Below are 18,457 nucleotides of genomic sequence, written 5' to 3'. Positions count from 1 at the left end.
GAGTGTGCCGACTCGTGTTTTCGTCGGAAATCCGCAAGCGAGTTGTGAAATCTAATCGTTTAATTAAGCGACGCGCAAGTGACCTGTCGCGTTACCTCTTACCAAATTTTTGAATAGTAAATTGCTATTCTAATAGTTGAATATGCCCAGCCCTACTCAGTATCCAGTAAACATTCATTCGATCAATGTTATGTGAATAAACTTGCTTTTTATGTTTCATGTAATTTCTAACGTAAATCGCAACTTGGCCGATGGTTAAGTTTCGCAAAAACGTTTGCGGCCCGCAGTGAATTTATGGCTCGTTGCGGACTCATTCAAACGCTCTGCAGACTCATTTGAGACCGCGGATTCGGGTTGGGAAACACAGTTTTAGACTCTCAATATCTCTGCGGACCCCCTGTGTAGTCGTCACGGACCCCAGTTTGCGTAACCCTGATGTAGAGAATAGTTATGAAGATTGTCAAGCATACTTAATATACCTTACTTGCTTTTTAGAACAGTGGTTCTCAAGCTTTTACTGACCTTTTACAGAGTGGGGAACAATGGCAAACGCGCTGAGGAGTATTTTATAAAGTGGCACAACATCCTTTGTAGCGTAACATGCAAAACAGACATGGGCAATCTCTTAAACAAGCAATGGTAGCGCTATAAACGCTCGCTCAAAAAGTTTAGTACGCCACAGGTTGAGAACCACTGTTCTAGGATATATATCATAAGTTGGAATAGATTCAAAACTCACAAAATATGGTCCAAAATGCCAATAATATCATACATGATAGAACAAAAAAGATAATGAGCAACTGCATAATATAAAAAAGAAATAATGTTTTGCAGACGAGCAGTATTGTGCATGGATTTCAAAATAAATTAGAAGCAATGACCAGGTAAGCCGTAAAAATCAGAAATGAGAAAAATGTACTTTTCAAACTCAACATTTCAAGTTTGGAATCAGAGTTTAATTTTCTACCAAAACAAAATAGGCAATGAAATAAGGATGTCCAGAAATAGTGGCCAGTTACACATCGCTAGATATAAGTGGTTGGCTTGTACTTGGCCTTGTTCAGATACTGAATTCACTCGAAGAATAAGGTATCAAAATATTTCCGAACAAAGGTCTAGCAAGGAGATACACTTCTACCAAAGGCACTACTGTTTGTCTTTCAGTTGTACAATTGTTTCAATACATGCAAACAATTACGAGAAATACCCCCTTAATTAATTACCTACTGTTTCAAAATCAACAAATGACCATATATATGTAGTTATGAATTTCCGTTTCACGCGAATATAAGATATCCATTCCCATTATGTACCAGATAGGAACCGCCACCAATGAAAAGACCTATGAATTATTACAAAGTCCAGAATATTAATTCTGGCAGTATACGAATATCAGAAAATTCTTGATTTAATAAAATAGTTTGTCAAATGAATTCTACATGCATTTCATTTGAATGCAGGTGTTTTTTTTCATTATTGATAAAACAAGCCTCTTCAATCACCAATGAAAATTATTAGGAAGATCATGGTTTTTATCAAATTAACCTGGCAGTATACAAAATTTCAAGAACGTTTCCTTCTCATATTCAATCACACATTCTACATATATTTCTTCTCATACGAATGCAGGCCATGGACCCCTCCTTCCACCTGAGCTGACGTTGATCTCCGTTCAAATTTCAATTCTCCGCTGTACATCATGGAGCGTAGAAGAGAGAGGCTGCGACTTCCGATATCCTGTAAAAGTTGCGATGATTAATCACTCAGTACATTACAGGTTTCTCAAAATCGACCCTTGGCCAATTTAGGGGGCCACAGAGCGGTTCCTAGGGCCCATGAGCAAAGGCTGTAACTAGGGTAGGTATCATTTGCAATGATTGTGTTAACTTAAGATAAATTAGCTGTGAATTTGTTCAATTTTATGGCTGCAACGCATCCGTTTTCGATTTTTTTATTATTATATGTGGCGGATGGCGCCTACTAACTAGTTCTTCTATTCTTGACAAATGAAAATAAAAAACATACTTTTTCAGAACATCACCCCAACAAGAACAACAAAAATTTAGCAAGACGTTCCATATTGTGTCTAATAATTAACAACAAACCTGGCAGCCATGTTGTATCCCTGCCATCAAGTATGGAATAAACACGTGAACCGAGCCTTTGTCTTGAACCGCACCTGATACTCCCTGGAAAATAAATAAGACTTTGGTGAATTCTAATCATTTTTGTTTTCACAGATAACGAGACTAACATAGAAATATATTTGTGTTTGTGGATTGTGGTTATATTAGTTAACATCAAACCCATGTATCTGAAATAAAAAACTGGTTAACTATTCCCATATCCAGCTAAAGCGAGAGTTGAGTTGCACTACAATGCGACACTAACAATACAATTCGAGTCAGTATGTAGCAAGACTTTCAAATTACGTAGAATATATTGCAAATCTTTATTTTGTTTTGAGTTCATAAAAACCTACAATGTGGTACACTATTAAAAACTGAATTTCCGTAACAATATATTAAAAAAGATATGAAGACACTCGCATCTTTAACTACTCAAAATATGCACGGTAGTTCAATATAAAAGTGATTTATCTCCCTATTTACAGAGAACAACGATATAGCAAAACACTCCCAAGGTCTAATCTCATGTCCCAAAATCCTTATTAAACCTCACCTGGGCAACTTTAACTTTGTCTTTTTCACTGAAATATCTGGAACTGCTGGACTGGTGTTGTTCCATGGCATCTAAGGAACCCATCCCACGATACTTCTTTAACCTGATGCCATCTTGGTAGAAATATTCACCTGCAATAGGGAAATGTTTTAGTTCAGTGGATAACTAGATAATCTAAAAGGATAGGATTTTTGAATTTATCCCAGAGAAGAGAAAAGTCGATGAAGTGGCTCAATGACATGACGAACCACATCCTGGCTACAAGTTGGATATATCAAGCTCTAATGGGATGCGAACCTCATCTTTTGGAGTTTCAGTAGCTTTCGCTAATTCAGTATGCAAGGACTTGATGGTGAAGGAAGCTGTCACCGACCAGTGGCTACGTGAACCACCCTACGGCGGCATACAAACCCACACATGGTAATCAGAGGTGTGGTGGCGAGCGTAATCCTAATGCTTAGCACTATGCGCCGAGCCATAGTTTACGTAGTTCTTGTTATTCAGGCAATCGATAGTAACTTTACTAAATGAGCATCAACTTCTTCTGTGCGAGTGCACATAATTTTGATTTGAGCAGTTTTACTTATAAAATTCTCATCACCACATAAGCTCGATTTGAGCAATTCTGACAAATTTAACCAATTTTACTAGCCTGGTGATTCAGTTGTAGCAGCAAGTAATGATCCCATCATCACAGTAGAAGCCCCAAGTGCGAGTGCTTTAGTGATGTGGCCGACGTTTTGAATTCCTCCATCAGCAATGACTGGAACTCCAAACCGACGTGCATATTCGGATACTTTGTAAACAGCTGTGGCCTGTTAATAGGAAAACTAGATTAAGAGTTGTGTAGAAATTGAACTGTTTCTGAATATAAGAGTTTGGATTGTGTAGCTCCTTATATATGAATAGCTGCTATTGCTTCATAGCAGGGTTGTGCAACCTTTGATACAGAAGGGACAGATACAAATAGCCGAGTGAAACCGGGAACCGCACCTTTATTTAACATAGGTTTTCTAGTAGTTGCAGGCATAAAAATTTTGGTTATTGACCTTAGGACAAATCGCACACCATTCAAAATTGGCAGTTCGCCGCGGCCTGCACAATTATTTCTTGTGGGTTGCAGGTTGCTATTAAAGGCTAAATATTGCTGCAAAGTCTGAAAAATTAACGACCAATAAACACAGAACCATTGGCTCTGTGTACAGCCAGACAAAAATCAATCAAATAATTTTATATTCTAAAATGAAGAATCATCTGATGGTGATATTAATTTTTGCATACGTCAATCAGTTTATGTAAGCGACAGTTCTTGAAAAACTTCAATAAGAATGATGGTTTTAACATCTAAAACATAGGTCCAAAACACTCTTACAAATTTCTGCAATAGTTACGTATAGGGAAAACTTTTCTGGGGAAAGGTCGACGAAACGCCCATACAAATTAAACTCATATAAGAACCCCTAACCTGTGGCCTTCCTACTGCCATAACTTCTTGTGTTATACAGATTGACCCCGATCCCATCCCAACTCTCAGAGCATCAATGCCAGCATCGATAAGATTCTTTGCTTGAGAAGCTGTGACTACATTTCCCCCGATAACTTGAAGACCTGTTACAGAGACAAAGACAAAAGATAATTGCACACCCCTTATAATATGAAGAGCATCAATATTATTTGTCCTTATTTCTAAGGCTCAATAAATTAATTTGTTGTTGCTTTAGGACCTCACTCTCAGCCTATTTTTAATTTTGTCCCAATTTTCACTGTGAAGATAAATTTTAATGTTTTACTAATGCTCTTAAATTGGACATTGCTATATTTCAAGGGTGTTGTGTATATTTTTTAATTCTATATCGCTCTTTGCCAAATTGATTCTGTGGGAACTTTTATATTATTTGATTTTATATATTCTATATATGTAACTCATTCAGTGATGAAATTTCGCAATTTTAACAAATGAGGATTTCCAAGTGACTCTCCAGGGGCCACGATGCTTTCGTCTGGCACAATACGTGACAAATACATTTAATATGTCGTCAATTAATTCTTTGACTGTGAATTCTTCTTGTTTTGCTTTCGGGTTGTTAACTTTATACTATTTTAACATGATGTATGAAATAGCTGATGTAAACCCGTTAAAATCGAAACATTTTTTTTGAACAGGAGGAGTCTATATGTGACGAACAGCGATACAGACTATTCAAGAAAGTAAATTATTTCGAATTGTGCAACATCAATGAAAACAAGCTGAACTGGGAAAACATAGCTCTGCTTCATACAATTGAACAATTGTCATTAAGCGTGAAGATATACTAACTTGGATATTTATCCTTGATATATTTGATCATCTGTATCTGAAATATGGAGTTTCCTTGGGAAGAGTCTAAGATGACAACATCAACCCCTGCTTCAACAAGAGCATCAAGTCTGAAAAAAAATAAAACTGTTTGAGAATTTTTATTTATTTTAGTCAACGCTAAACACGTCTTCCGCTTCAAAACAACGCCATAGTGTCTAGCGAGGTAGATGGAGCTACTATTTATTGGAAAGACCGGAAGCTTTCTGGTTCAAATTTTTCATTTATTGCACCCATGGTGAGGTGGTGGTTATGGGATTATAAATCGAGATGTGTGACCTGCAATGTTATTAAGTTTAACGCTGCTTTAACCGGTAAGCCATCACTCTCCCCAAGAAAAAAAAAGCTCCAGGCTATGGCCTAGCAGTGGCCCATGAACCACTGCTGAACATAGATACTTTGATGTGAGATTTTGATTGTGGCAGCAATTAATCATGATGTTGTTTTCTGCTACTGAGTGGTAATTTTCATTGTGATTATTAATAACATGAAAATGACCATTTTTTGCAGAGAAATTTTTTTTTTTTTTTAGTTTTTCCTTCACATAACAAAGTTAATGGGCAGCAGAAAGAAAGAGAATCACTGGATTAAAGTCTAAAAACGTAAGAAATTTAAAATTCCATTTTTTATCAGGAGTTTCTATAATCTCACTTAGAACAAGGCCCTAGGCAAGCATTCACAGATATGTAGAAAGTTGAATTTATCCGTACAGAATCTAAAAATATTATGGCCATGTACGACACCTCCATTTATTTTACCAGAAATGAGGGTAATTTTTGTATGTTTCTCTTAAATAATCCTTAATTAAGATTATATTCCACATTTGACATCTGGAAATTTGTTTTGATAGTGTCTCGGTAATATAAGGTTGTATGAAGCAAACGAATTCCGCTGATTTACACTCCGTACCTGTCTTTATCCTCATCTCTCGTAGAAATAGCAGCTCCGCATAAAAGTTGTTTTTGAGAATCTTTACTGGCGAATGGATAATTACGATTTTTCTTCAAATCGGTTCGAGCAATTAATGATATTAGCTCGTTTTCTTCATTTATAATTGGAAGTTTGCCTGAAAAAATATAAAACAGTATAAAAAAACGGTATTAAATTAAAATACCCATTCTAGAATTGAAAGATTATAACAAAATCCCAGTTCTTTCAAAAGAATACCAGTTTTGCTGCAGTAAATATCAATCTTTCTTGATTTGTTGGCTCCCTTTCAAATACTCTCAAAATTTGTGGCTCTCGTCCGCTATTCTATAGAAATACAGAACTTTTCTTTCATACATTTCCTTCATTAATTTATGCGCCACATTTGAAAAGTCAACAAACAATGAAATAAACAAATCTGTCAATTTCTTTTTCCTAAATGCAGTCTTTGCAAATATGAAAAACTTTTCTTGTGGCTCCTTTAGAGGGGAAACTCAGGTAAATAATAAAATTACAGTATATAAAAAAACGAAACTATACCAACAAACTATCAATTGGATATTACCTCCCTCTATGCTTTGCGATGATAAATGCATATGTATGGGTGTAATGCAAGTGTAAAGATGACTATTCTAAGAGATTCAAGTCCTACCATCACTACTAATGTATTTTAATAATGTTTCATCTAACAGAGGCCATACTACCACCAACTGATAGATGGAAATGCTTGTCTGAAGAATTCTGGCATGGTCAGATAAAAAGTTACAGGAACACATTAGTGCTGACAATGACATACAATATATCAAGAACCAACAAAACTGTTATACCTTTTTTACTTTGTGATAAAATGCCATTGGCTTCTTCCAGAGTGACACCCTGACTCGCTGTGATCAGATCTTCTCTTGCAGTCATAACATTTTCTAATGGTGTATCATAATCACCCGGACGCAAAAAATCAACGTCGCGAGACGTCACAAGTCCTAGCAGCTTTCCATGTGGAGACCCAGTGTCTGTTATGGGAATTCCAGAGAAACCGTAAGTCATTTTTACATCGTGAACATCACGGACAGTAGCTTTTGGTCCTAAAGTCACAGGCCTCATTATAAATCCTTGTTTATATTTTTTGACTCTGCGAACTTGTTCAGCCTGGTACTGTGGGGTGCAGTTATGATGTATGAACCCAATTCCACCCATTAAAGCCATCGCAATTGCCATATTTGCCTCAGTGACTGTGTCCATAGGAGAAGAAAGAAGAGGTGTTTTCAACGTCAAAGTTTTTGTTAGCGCAGATGTTAAATCAACATCAGTAGAAACAAACTCAATGTATCCAGGTAAAATAAGAAAGTCATTATATGTTAGGCCATCTCCCGTGTTTAAAAGCTGTGAAGCCGTCAATCCATCCTCTGGAACGTAGCTTGTTTCTCCGCTGATAAGATACTCAGCCATTTTATTAGAGTCAGTATTTTCCAGGTTTATGCTATGAGTATCTGTATACATGTATTTAAATACTACTGTACTAGGAAAACAAAATAATTATTATTTGAGAATCACAATGCATCTACTACTGTACCGGTACATTCATTGAAACGACATGATGATGGAAGAAGCCGTAACCGACCAGCGGTTACGTGAAGGAGTCCAGCAATCCTCCCGCACATAGGATAGGATTTACATATTTATCCCGGGGGAGAGGAAAGCCGATAAGATGGCTTATCCATATGGCGAACCACGGCCTCTCGTCCGGTTACCATTCCAGGTCGGGTATGGGATTAGTTATATTGTTTGTTTTCAGAAGTATGGACTTGGTGGTGGAGGAAGCCGTAACCGACCAGCGGTTACGTGAACCACCCAACAACAGCGAGGAGTCCAGCAATCCTCTCGCACATAACCATCCCTGCATGGGATTCGAACCTGCGAACCCACGCAGAGTAATTAGAGGTGCGGTGGCGAGCGTATTCCTAACGCTTAGCTCGTTGAGCCACACCGCCGCGCCTCATCCCGCATGTGATTCGAACCAACGCAAGGTACCGTAATCTGAGATGCAGTGGCGAGCATATTCCTAATTCTCAGGATGATGAGGACAACACCCAGACACCGCCGTGGCATGATGAGCCACAATGCCAATGCCGCGTTATCGGCTATCATACTGATCTTAGTACGGTACTGCAGTACGGGGTCTCGGAAATTTAACAAAAACCTAACCTATACCTGCATAAGGCTGGCTTGAACACTGATAATATAAGATTTTATCACGATTCATTCGCAAAAACAAAATAAACACATAGCGGTACCGGTACAGCGGTAGGGACGGGGTTCTGATCTGTCTTATTACTACGATAGGTTCCGGTACTGTACCGGTAATATCAGAATACGCTACCAGTACCGGTACAGTAACTAAACTATCGTTTGTAGCATGGTTAAGTCAATACCGGTACCGTACGGTTTCGGTACCGTACCTAATTATATACCGGTACCGTAACTAACGTAATGTCATTGACAAATTAATCTCACTGTGTTACCGTACTGTTGGTTTCCTGAAGTCAACCATATCTCTTTACAGTTTACACAATCACGATTAAATATGTTTTTACAAATCAATACAAAGACGTTATGTTATACCAGTAGATTGAAAACGTGACGAAGCCACTAAATCAGTACCCAACACATAAACATATGACTCATACAGTCATTTGTCACGTCGCAAGACCACGCGTTTACATGTGGGTGCCCAGACAACAACACGCGTCGATTCATTTTATCGTCCGTCATGTTAGCGGGCCTTTTATCTTGCGGTAATAATTTGATTCCTGCAGAACTACTGCTTCTCATCCTTCTACTGTTGTGCGTATCATAAATTTTATACAAGAGAGTAAGGTGGTTCACGTAACCACACGTTTCCCAACCGAGAAGAAACTATTTTCCCCCGTGGAGGATTTTTATTGCTCGTACGATAGAATTTTCATGTATCTCAAAAGACAGCTTCATAACTTTGGATACATGAGATGACCACAGATAAGGATGCCAGCTAATTTCTGTTACAACATAACCCGGTTAAAATCTGATTTAAGTGTGTTTTTAACTTTACCAATAAAAACAACTCTTTGGCTAAAATATGTTTCATCTGAATTGAATTCACTACGACTGGGTCATTTTAAACACCAATTGTTAATAATATATTTCTTTAGTGATTTTTAAGCTTCAATATCATCTCTGTTATATTCATGTTCCTCAAATTTGTTATATACACGTATTATTCAAATGTTTTGGTCCCGTTTTTTATGTTTTATAAATAATAATAATTAGAAGCATAGGCGTTAACTAAATTTATTTACCAAGCTGAATCAGCACCGTAAGTGTCGCTGCTCGAAGACCTTTCGTGATCCTTCGCGACTCCTGTCACACATATAGAGTTCGTCTTTTTTGATTTACTTTATATCTTACCATATTTCCGTGATATATTTATACTGATTGTGTTGACGAATGAATGATGATTGATTATAGATATCCTTTGGGTATACAAATACCCAGTCAACTATGAGGAATGTTTGCTTTGAACTGCTGATCGATATTGGTTTGGGTTTTTTCATCTTTCCATATTTTCGATCTCTACACAGATCGAAAAAATATTCAAGAAAAATATATCATTCGAATACATTTGTTCGACTTCATTGTCAACTCTCCTACGTATCCCAGTCAATAAGTGGCATTCTATTTACAATGATTTTTGACCATCACATTCTGCATTTAACCAAATTTTTGCGTTTACCATGCCATCGCCCACCCTACCCAAAACGAATTTATAACGAATATTTTTTTTTTGAAAAGCAATTTGCGGTTATACAATAACTAAACACTATTTTGCTCTGTTTACGATCCACTGATAAACCGACGTTTCTTGACTCACTATCCATTTTTCATCTAAACCAGAGGTGACAAACCTGCGGCCAGTGAAGCATTCAGGCAATTGAGTGTATGTTTGGCTTGAAGTCATGAACCTTTAAGGACTGTACAGAGGAAGGGGAGCGCCCGTAATATTTTTTTTAGTGGCAACGCCCAATACATCTTATTACTGGCAATGCTGTTTCCTGTACATCTGTTTCCTGCTGGCAATTTCCTGTACACCTGTTTCCTGATGTCAATTTACTGTACATCTTGATTCGTTGGATCATCGATATCCGTAACAATGAATCAAAATAACCATTTTATTAGCCTAGTTACGCAGTCTTATCGGCATACACATATGTATTAATGGAGGAGGGGACCTTACTTGGTGAAAATGTAATGATTGGCACACGATGAACGGGACATCTAAAATTTAAAAAAAGGTTATAACTTCTGCTCAATAATTAAATTAATGGAAGCTCTTGAAAAAATGCCTAGATTTCAAAAATCGGTCAATTCCACAGGATGTATTCGTTTATAACTGCTGTATTCGGAGGCTAACGAAATCCGGATCTTTTGTACAAAGCCCACGCCACTATGAAAAAATGTAAAAATTGGAGACAAACACCGATTATATTTAGTTTTGATTCGTATTTTTGAGATGTTACTAATTATACAAATTTGATCTGTTCTTGCAACACCGACTCCACTTAGTCACAATGCTACCACCCAAGATTCCGATGCACCGGAATCGATTCTCGAGTTTGAAACTTGGATTGCAAACAGTGTGTAACGTTTTGTGGCAATTTCTTCACATATATATATGTATAAACTGCTTCACTGCTATGTTGAGTTGCTACGACACCGCAAACTTCACTATATATAATATATATATTATAAATATCGCTAGTAGGCTTTAACGTTTATTTTTTTTTAAATCTCTGTGGGTTCTGAGGGATTCGTTTTTTTTTTTGTGTGGTTTTGTCTCATGTGGCAGATTGGATACCCATACTACTTAGTTTCGGCCTTCTTGTCCGTCCAGAATTTGAACATCGCTGTCTTGCTTGATTTAATATGGTATTGCTTGGGTGGGTATATTTTTTCGGTAATATGTCGAGGAATCGAGATTCGGAATCGAATATTTAGGAATCGGATAAGAATCGAATACTTGTAAGTACTCATACTTGGCATCCTTAGCGGTTACTGGTAAAATGGCCCGCGATAGCAAATGGGTTCGTCACGTTTATATTCTAAACGAACCAGCAGAGATAAATGAATTTGTACGCTTCTATATCTCGAATAAGTCATTTTTTCAACCAGTAAAACGACAAAAACCATGCAAAAAAAACTAGGAAAAATGATATTTATATTACTGGGGAAGGGAAGCCGCGGGGAACCAAAACTGGTTATCGAGCAGCGACACCCAAGGTTCTTACATATCATTCCACAGATTGGGAAGGATAGTTACAAAATTACTGATATCAATGGTAAATATCATATATGAATTTTGCAAACTAGCCAACTAACATCGATTATTTATTATATACCATAAATTATCGTGTATTAAATGACTCTTAGGACCAATTTGAATTTTGAAGGTGACCTAGCCATCAACGTAGTAACTTCAACAGCGAACCAAGTTTGCGGAGAGCTAATTTTCAATTGTTCCCGGACAACGATTTTAATAATATAATTTGGCCTCTGACGTTTACATGAATCAATAAACTTAATTCTTTTAGAATCTTTTATAAACGTATCCCATCACAAACTATACCGCAGTGCATAATTTACCATTCACCAAATGTATAAAAGCCAGGGGAAAATATACATTAACAACGAGCGGTGTTTAAGCATCATTTGGTTCACTCAACTGATCAACTGCAATAAACTATATATATATATATCTACAAAAGTAGTAATATTATATTGTTTTCTACAAAGGCAAAGGAGTAACCGTCGTAATATAAAAGAATATTTCAGAACCCTCAACTGGACCAGATATCTTATGTACCGAAATCTGTCAGCTAGTATACCACACCTAATATATTACCTGCATATTTACAAACAAGGACTACAGCCTACAATAATGAGGTGGGCGATTCGAATATATATTTTCGTCGTGTAAAACTGATATGCGATATAAAATTAGAAATAAATAAAAGTCACAAATTACAATATTGTTTATTGCATGTCCAAGGGGCGAGGTTGCAGTTGTATTTAAGCGTAGCGAGTAAACAGTATAAGTAATATAAAAACACAACGTAAAAAGCGTGAGCAAGCTACATTTAAGTACAACAATAGTAAACTGCTTGTCTGAGGAAGTCTTTTTGGTCAGACGAAACGTTACAGAAATATATTTGTGTTAGTGTGCAGCAGGACTCTTGAATTGCATAATATAATAGCAAAATAGTTTCGCATCAAATCGCGGTTGATTTCATTCTGACTAGCCATTGTTACGAAATAAACAATGTGCCTCAATGGTGTGTTGTCAGTTCAGACTACAGGACTAGGGCTTTCGTTCTTTGTATGAGTTGGAGTGGAGCTAGCTAGGCCAGGGATGTGCAACATTTCAATACAGGAAATACCCACGTACAAATAACTGGGAGAAACCGCGGCCACAACTTTATTTAACATAGGTTTTTTAGTAATTGCAGGTACAATAGCTGTTCATGTAACGTCAGCCATAGATATAAAAATTGGACTCGGGTATGGGCTTTGCAGTGCGAAGAATTGGATTTACTCACCAGCCGCAGGTAGATTGCAATCAATACTGCTTCTAGTCAGTCATTACTATACGACGTTAGTGTCGTGTGTGAGATTTCAACGTTAGATAATTTTGACGAGGTGCCGAATATTTCAAACATAAATTTGATGACAATTGGGTGAGCAATTCCAAACCCAAAAAATTCAGGTAGTTTCAAAAATCTTAGCATCTTACTTATCGTTAAATATGATTTGATTCTCGTACCTTGTTCGGAGGAAAAAATTTGATAAGCTTCGTGTGAAAAATGCATGATAGGCATGGATATATAACGCCTGGCGCCCAGGTTCTTCGCTGAAGTTGAGGCAACAACTCAAGCAACCGGTTCCCTTTCATAGAAACTTGAGGTGACTTGATTGTGAGCGGGTTACCGAAACTACCAGTTTATTTCAGGTGCTGTGCGTTTCGCATACATTCTTGCGTGAGTGGTATACTTTAGCTCAGGGTTGTCCAGCCCGTAGGCCACATGTGGCCCGCAGAAGAGTTTCGAGTGGACCACGCAGTATTTTTCGAAATTAACTAAACTTAACGAGATGTCTTCCCCAAATTTGAGCCACAATTGACACCTAACATAAAGAATTACTTAAACTATTATTAAACAAATTACTCATTGTCCGTTAAATGCGCAAGAGACACGACTAAACGAAAATTTTCGAGACATCGCTCTCAATTTACTTCGGCTGTAGTGAGCACTGATATGGACAATTTTGTCTATTTTCGTGCGTTGTATTCAACATCCCTTTACAACGAGCCGTGAATTTTATATAGGGCAAGGTGGTTTGGTTTGTTTGTTCCGGTCATCTACATCCCAATATCGTTTCTCCTTATTACACATGTATTAAATCTTGCGCTCTGGTCGACATCGATGTTTTTCTATTTCTCGAAGGACCGCGCGTTTTTCTCAACAAAATCGAAAGCTATTGTGCGAATATTGGTCGAGGGAAATTGAAGGAATCAATTTGCGACCCAAATTTGGTCTATTATGATTATTACCTTTTGTGTAGGCTCTGATCATCCGTAAAATAAGAAATAGTACAATATCTTTGTCACTGGCTCCGATATGCGTTTTTTTTTCTGTTTTTATTTTGCTATCGTGTGTGTGTTATTTTTGCGCTAAATAAAACTTCTAAAATTTATTCACTGCATAAAAAATGCGTGCCTATTGTGTTCAGATATTCGCAATAGCTTTATGCAAACTAAGCATTTGGTTCAGCGACGCGCAAATACTAACGTAAATCAGAACTGGTATATATATATATATGAGTTTGCGGCCCGCAATGAGTTTCCTCATCTGAAAGTGGCCCGCGGCACTAAAAGGCTGGACATGCCTTTTACGACTAAATACAACTTGTTACTTTACTATATCACATAACCAACCTTTACCCTCAATGAATCTCTCACATCGGGGATGACTTTTTTAGCTAATGATTTAAATATTGTTCACTAAAATCCCTAAGGCTTGCCCAGTTTAAATTCAGACGAAATACTACTTGTTCAAATAAGTATTTTATTCAGCGAAAGGTAGTGTTCTTGAAATTTCAATTTTCGACTTGGTTGGCGAGAAAACGGAGATAAATTGGAAAGGGCCGGCGCCGTTTTCGTTGTTACATTTGGAACGAAACTTCAATCCTTTCAACGAAACGCACATTATTAGGGTGACAGGATAACCCGCGTGAAAAATTTCGTCCTGAATGATCCAGCCGCACAGACAGCGTATTAAGGGTACTCCGGTAGTAACTGTACCAGGTTAGGGTTAGGCCATAATTTTATTTCGATTTACGGCGTTTACGGCGTTTCAGTTACTTTACCAGGACTTCCGAATGCGCAAACGGAGCGATACCTAGTAGTTATACAATTGAAATACAAATTAAATTTACCCGTTAACGCAATATTAATTGTTTTAGTTGCATTGCAGCTTGTGTTCACTTTATTATTTGAGTATGTGTAGTTGTCAAATATCAATGCATGTAAAGTTTCTTTATACGTATTTGTTTTACAAACTGTCGGTTTGTATACAGATTTATCGGATTGGTAATTTTCAGAATTTTTTATCGATCTATTTGTTCAAATTAAAATAAAAACCAGACTAATATCAAAAAGAGGATAAAGCAGAAAGTTGCATTCTAAATTTTAATTCAATATTTATAGCAGTAAGTCGCAAATTATAATATCAGTTTATTGCATTCGAAAGGGGTGCAATTGCAGTAGCATATGAGCGTAGCAAGTGAACAGTATTATACAGTGGTTCCCAACCCCTCTACCTTTGCGGATCGGTAAAACGGAGAAAAATGTGCTCACGGACGGACAAGAAAATGAAATGAGTGGAAAAGAAAATAATAACATATACTCACTATGCTTATGGATAAAAAGAGGCTTAATAACATTTCACGTGAAGAAACTGTCAAATAATATGTCGTCACAAATTGGAATGATGGAACATAAAATAATGCCATATATTTGCGTAATAATATGCAGTGCTGGGCACCCATTATGCGTAAAACGGGCACACATCTCACAGAAAAAACATGTACATGTCAAATCATGTACAAACAAAATCAACTTTAGTGAGAAATTTTGCTGCTGTGTCGTTTCCAGTATAGGATTGCAAACGAGGCTTCAAAGAATTTACTGCAACACGTATAGCTCTTCAGCGGCGTCCAGTCGATCTCTTTTTTAAATAAAGCTGGTGATGGAAACGTATTGGTTATCAAGAGATATCCATAATTTGTGACAGTGTTTTTTTTAAATCTGGTCTGTAAAGTAGAATAACAATTTTGATCGAGATTTTTTCTTTTTTATCCAATATGCATAACCTTTCATTTGGATGATAATCAGGAAAAGCATGCAGAACAGAAAAAGCACGCGTGCCGGTTTTTAGGTTATGAATTTTGCGAGATTTGACGGGCTGCTTTCGCGATGAATCGGAAGCGAAAAGTGTGAATACTCGGCGCCATGACTTCGCCGGTCCCTTAGTAGAGAAATATGACGGCGGAAGAGAAGTTGCGTAATAAAACCAACGCAACGATAAAGCGATTGAGACGGCAGAAAAACAACAATACAATGACCGACAAAAAACTACGCGGCTACATTTAGGAAAACAATAGCAAAATGGTTTCACATTACATCGCGGTTGGTTTTATTCTGATTAGCCATTGTCACGAAATGAACAGCTTATGTATCTCAATGGTGTGTTATCAGTTCAGACTACAGTACTAGGGATTTCGTTTTTCGTATGAGTTGGAGGTAATCAACTATCTAGGCCAGGGATGTGTAACTTTTAATACAGAAGGCCACATACGAATAACTGGGTGAAACCGAAAGTTGTGTATGTGTGTAGTTTATTTCAACTGTTCAGATTGGAATAGTAACATTGAAATAGGAATGATGTTGATTATTATATTTGGCGCCCCAGAAGTATATGAACAAAGATGGCGGACACCGGAACGTAATATGTGTACCAGGTTAGGGTTAGGCCATAATTTTATTCCAATTTTATTTATTTTTTTCAGTTCTGTTATGAGTTCGGGGACTAGCCAAGTGACTCCTCATGTAAATAGTAAACGTCAAAAATTCTGAAAATATATAAAAATCAAATTCTTCAAAAAAGAAATTCTGTGATATCCCGCCTTTAAAAGCGCGTTACGTAGGCATTCTTGCATGAGTGATATACAGTAGCTCATAATTGAAATAATATTTACTAAAATCCCTAAGACTTCCCCATTTTATATCGAGACGATTTGTTCAAATGAGGATTTCTTCAGCGTATTCTAGGAATTTCAATTTTCGACTTGGTTGACGAGAAAACGGCGATAAAAATTGGAAAATTTATAACGATCAGCGCGTTTTGTCGTCGTTGCCATGGGAACGAAACTTCAATCTGGACTTTCTATTAAACTTACTTTACTTTCACTCGCTTCACTACATATAAAAAAACAGAACTACTGGGAATGAGGGGCTCCCTAAAGCTGAGATCCAGTATAATCAGCGGCAATATTTACATTTTACTTTGGAGTTGTATAATTTGGGACGCTAATGTATATGTTTATTATTACATTTTGTGTGGCTTAGGAATATTATGTTGTAGGCCAAAATTAAGGGTTGCAAGTAATTGGTGGGCCGCACATATTTTTAGAAAGTTAAAAACCGAACGGATAAATCACATTTTTTTCACACAGAAGTTAAATTTTAAGTAGCGTGCGATGACTTTTCCAACTCGTGAACTCAACTTACTCGTTGTGCATCTCAAAAAAAATTCCATTCGAGTATTTCCTTGCGCCATTAAACCCTTTGCACTTATCATCAACTTTTCTGCGTTTTGTTGTCATTTTTCTAATTATAATTAAATTATAGGCTCATTAAGCGAGTAATTGTGAATTGTATACTCTAACAATTTACATCATCATGTTAGTACAACTCACTGTCGATACCTCGAGTTAAACGAGATCAGTGAGGTCTCATCTAGGTTTCTACCATCTGACCTTATTTTGGTACACTTCAACATCAGATCTCTACCAAAATACATTGACCGCTTAGTCGAATTGACATCAAATTTTCACTATCTCCCACATATTATTGCGCTAAGCGAGACAAGAATTAAAGCTGGGGGAATGGCCGAAAATGTCGACATCCCAGGATATAACTTTATGTATGTTCCTACTCCTACCCAAGCTGGTGGGGTAGGTTTTTATCTTAAAAGCAACTTAGATTACCAGGTGATCCAAGAATTTGATTTAGGATTTCCAAATTGTGAGGACTTGTGGGTAGAGATCAAACTTAACTCGAACAACCAGAGATTTGTAGTTGGTGTCATTTACAAACACCCCAAATGTAATATACCCTCATTTTCTGGAGCAATGGCTCTTGTTTTCGAGAAGCTGGCAATGGCGAAAAAGAGGTTTGTAATATTAGGTGACTTCAACATCAACCTACTTGACACCCATGACAATCCCACTGCTAAATATTTGGACATGCTTATGTCCTATTTCGTATTGCCTGTGATTACAAAACCAACTAGAGTCACATCATCCACCCACACCCTCATAGATCATATCTATACAAATAACATAGGTAATGTCTCTTCATCATTTATTTTGCTTAGTGATATTACTGACCATTTTCCTGTGATTTGTACAATCTCTGGTTTAAATGTTTCTTCCAAGACAAAAACTCGGATGAAGCGAGATTTGACAAAATTTTGTAGCGACTCTTTCAGATCTGAAGTCGAGTCGATGTGTAACAACTACATTGATACCGCTCTCTGTAAAGAAAATTTTAATTTATCTTTCGATTCTTTCCTTGGCCAATTGAAATGGTTAATCAACAAACATGCCCCACTTCGACTTGCATCACGTCGAGAAAATAAATTGTACTTGAAGCCTTGGATAACTAGGGGGATTCGCAAGTCCATCAAACACAAAAATCAAATGTTCAAAAAAAAATTTTTAAAAGGAAATTTACTTGAGCGTCTTTACTTTAAAAAATATAAAAATATCTTAAATCATTTGCAGAGAAAATCGAAACAATTGTATTACCATAAAATCCTCAAAAACAACCGAGGTGATGTAAAACACACTTGGAAGACTATAAATGAAATTATCAAAATCAAGTCCAGAGATGATACCCCCATCTCAGAATTGAAACTCGATAATGGTACTACAGTGAGAGACCCTGTCATGGTGGCTAGCGAATTCAATAAATTTTTCTCAACAGTGGGGAAGAAGCTTGCAGATAAACTACCTCATAGCTCAAAATCATTCGCGTACTTCTTGGGTGCTCCTCTGCAAAGCTCTTTCTTTCTTGAAGTAACTACTCCTGCAGAGATCCTCCAAATGATATTGAATCTAAAAAAA

The 18,457-nt window shown here is 37.0% G+C and overlaps 1 protein-coding gene across 1 annotated transcript; it reads right to left on the bottom strand.

Annotated features, from left to right (window-relative positions):
* Positions 1-530: 530 nt before the first annotated feature.
* On the bottom strand, positions 531-7,493 carry LOC120325778 (inosine-5'-monophosphate dehydrogenase 2-like). The gene is made up of 8 exons (XM_039391943.2): positions 6,793-7,493; positions 5,948-6,104; positions 5,000-5,109; positions 4,148-4,290; positions 3,335-3,497; positions 2,683-2,813; positions 2,106-2,189; positions 531-1,737 (listed from the first exon to the last, which is right to left on the bottom strand). Exons 1-8 carry the CDS (start codon positions 7,460-7,462, stop codon positions 1,600-1,602), a joined length of 1,596 nt encoding a protein of 531 aa, XP_039247877.2. The 5' UTR covers positions 7,463-7,493; the 3' UTR covers positions 531-1,599.
* Between the last annotated feature and the right edge of the window lie 10,964 nt (positions 7,494-18,457).

Source organism: Styela clava, chromosome 4 (assembly GCF_964204865.1).
Source record: "Styela clava chromosome 4, kaStyClav1.hap1.2, whole genome shotgun sequence".
NCBI classification, from domain to species: Eukaryota; Metazoa; Chordata; class Ascidiacea; order Stolidobranchia; family Styelidae; genus Styela; species Styela clava.
The sequence above is the reverse complement of the archived record's forward strand: the minus strand, read 5'-3'. Positions and strand labels throughout refer to the sequence as shown.